Genomic DNA, 3,281 nt, shown 5'->3' with positions numbered 1-3,281 from the left:
TTTGGACCGTCAGATTACAGCCGCCGTTTACCCTATTTTTTATATCATGTTGAGTTATCTCTTTCAAGAACATCTATTTCATTTCTATCCTCACGGGAACCTTTCCACGCTCTACCAATATTCGCTACAATGTTTTATCTCGCGTGACGAGCGGTGTGTTTAAGGCAAGTAAAGATGCGCCCATAGTTTTTGGCGTTTAGAGCATCCTCATATAGATAGGTTCTTTCTGAAACAATAACCTATGGTTATACTACCAAAGCATCCATCTACAGCTGCGGAAACTGTTATTTTGTCTATTTAAAATAGAATATTACAAAAAACCAGTACACCTAGCCAACACGATCCATTTGCCTGGGTTATTTTTTGTGCTACAAAAAATGAGGCTTGATGGTTACGTAGAAGGTTACAAGAGACAAAGTCCCAGCAGTAGCGGTCATACTATTGAAGAGCCGAGTGTTATCCATCCATACCAGGCGTAAAAAGCGTTCGTTCTGAAAAGAAACAGATGCCAGGCCAACTGAACTCGTTTATGTTTATTATGTCTCAAGTGAGATCTCATCTACAATCATATCCATGTCCAACAAATATGAACTTCCTTTGGAATTTTGGGTTCTTATTAGGAATCTCTTTTGTAGTACAAATTGTTACAGGATTACTACTAGCATCTAGATATACTAGTGAAATGTCACATGCTTTTGCTAGTGTACAACATATTATCAGAGAGGTGTCTTTCGGTTGGGAATTTAGATTCCTACACGCTACTGGAGCATCATGTGTTTTCTTATGCTTATTCCTTCATATTCTTAGAGCTCTAGTTATTAGTAGTTATACATACTTAAGTCTAACATGGATTACAGGATTAATTATTTATTTTATTTCTATTGCTACAGGATTCTTAGGTTATGTATTACCATGGGGTCAAATGAGCTTCTGGGGTGCTACTGTAATTTGCAATCTATTATCACCAATCCCATACCTTGTAACATGGTTACTAGGAGGTTTCTATGTAGACAGTCCTACATTAAAAAGATTCTTTGTACTACATTTTATATTACCTTTTGTAGCTCTTGTACTTGTAGTATTACATATTTTCTATTTACACCTAAATGGATCTAGTAATCCATTAGGTACAGAAACTGCATTAAAAATACCATTCTATCCTCATATGTTAAGCACCGATGGTAAAGGATTTAATTATCTAATCTTATTCCTATTAGCCCAATCATTCTTTGGTCTAATTGAATTATCTCATCCAGATAATAGTATACCTGTAAATAGATTTGTAACACCATTACAAATTGTACCAGAGTGGTATTTCTTAGCATATTATGCTATCTTAAAAGTTATTCCAAGTAAAACTGGAGGTCTATTACTTTTCGTAGGTAGTATTCTATTATTACTACTTCTAAGTGAAGTTCGTTCACTTACTAGTGTAATAATCTTACGCCAACAATTCTCTTCAAGAAATTGTGCAACATCTTGGAGTATTATATATATTTATTCTTATATTGCTCTTATTATTGTTGGAGCTCAATTACCTCAAGAAGTATTTATTTCCTATGGTAGATTCTTTACCGCAATCTATCTTTTAAGTACATTTAGCTTTTTCAAACTTTAAATAGTTCTTAATTTTAAAAAATTTCAACAATTATATATGAATTATAGTATCTTAACCTGCTGCAAACCATAAAGAATTAGGTATTTACTATGTATGGTTTGCTTTTCTTTTTTCAATTGTAGGTACATTACTTTCAGTATTAATTAGACTTGAACTAAGTTCCTCTGGATTACGTATTATTGCATTAGAAAATCAAAATTTCTATAACCTAGCATTTACACTACATGGTGCTATTATGATTTTCTTTGTAGTTATGCCAGGTTTATATGGTGGATATGGTAACTATTTCTTACCAATATATCTAGGAGCATCAGAGGTAGCCTTTCCTAGAGTTAATTGTGTATCACTGCTATTAGTACCAATTGCATGGGTTATAGTAAGCACTTCATTAATCTCTGAGTTTGGATCAGGTATTGGTTGGACATTATATCCTCCATTAAGTACATCCTTAATGTCATTATCTCCAACCTCAGTAGATTTAATTGTATTTGGTTTAGCTCTATCAGGTATCTCTAGCTTTTTATCCTCTGTTAATTTCTTAACTACAATTGCTGTATTAGGTGTTACAAATGGTGCAAAACCATGGTGTTTATTTACTTGGGCTATTGTCTTTACAGCTATTATGCTAATTGTTACACTACCAATTCTTACTGGTGGCTTACTAATGTTAGTATTAGACTTACATCTAAATACTCAATTCTACGATGCTGCTTTTAACGGTGATCCTGTACTATATCAACATCTATTCTGGTTCTTCGGACATCCAGAAGTCTACATTATTATTCTACCTGCTTTCGGTGTTATATCTCAAACATTATCTACTACTGCAGGTAAATTAGTATTCGGAGGTCCTTCAATGATCTTAGCTATGGGATGTATTACTGTACTAGGTTCATTAGTTTGGGCACATCATATGATGACTGTAGGTTTAGAGACAGATACTAGAGCATACTTCTCTGCTGTAACAATGATGATTGCAATTCCTACAGGTACCAAAATTTTCAATTGGTTAAGTACTTATATGGGAAATCCATTTAGTACAATTTCATTAGATATCTGGTATGCTCTAAGTTTTATTTTCCTATTTACTCTTGGTGGTACCACTGGAGTAGTTCTAGGTAATACTGCTGTAGATGTTGCTCTACACGACACTTACTATGTAATTGCCCACTTCCACTTCGTATTATCTCTTGGTGCAGTTATTGGATTAATCTGTGGGTTCTTCTATTATCAAGATTCAATGTTTGGTTACACAGCTAATGTATTTACTAGAAATACTTCAGATTCTCCATATCTAAGAGTATGGTCTATTGTATTCTTATTTAGTATTTTACTAACATTCTTACCAATGCACTTATTAGGATTTAATGTTATGCCACGTAGAATTCCTGATTATGCTGACTATGTAACTTATCTGAACACAATGTGTTCTATTGGTTCTATTAGTACTGTATTTATATTATATTCCTTAATTTTCTAAAAAAAGAGTTGACCGTGAAATCCATACAAAGATAAAACGGGAGATAGATAAAACATGTTACTCTATCGGTAAAAAGGTACGCCGGGGATAACAGGTCGTAGAATTTCAGGAGCTCTGATCCTTGAATTCTATTAACACCTCCATGTCGGCTCATCACACCCTTGTACTTGAAGAAGGTTCAAT

At 33.7% G+C, this 3,281-nt stretch overlaps 1 protein-coding gene across 1 annotated transcript; it reads left to right on the top strand.

Annotated features, from left to right (window-relative positions):
• Positions 1–922: 922 nt before the first annotated feature.
• Positions 923–3,098, top strand: EMWEY_00055430 (cytochrome oxidase I, putative; the record flags this gene model as incomplete). The annotated part of the gene is made up of 3 exons (XM_013477756.1): positions 923–1,352; positions 1,741–1,896; positions 2,236–3,098. The coding sequence occupies 3 exons, from the start codon at positions 923–925 to the stop codon at positions 3,096–3,098; spliced, it is 1,449 nt and encodes a 482-aa protein (XP_013333210.1).
• Positions 3,099–3,281: the final 183 nt, after the last annotated feature.

The sequence above is a fragment of the Eimeria maxima genome, genomic scaffold (genome assembly GCF_000499605.1).
Source record: "Eimeria maxima Weybridge genomic scaffold, Emw_scaff1766, whole genome shotgun sequence".
Lineage (NCBI taxonomy): Eukaryota > Apicomplexa > Conoidasida > Eucoccidiorida > Eimeriidae > Eimeria > Eimeria maxima.
The sequence above is the reverse complement of the archived record's forward strand: the minus strand, read 5'-3'. Positions and strand labels throughout refer to the sequence as shown.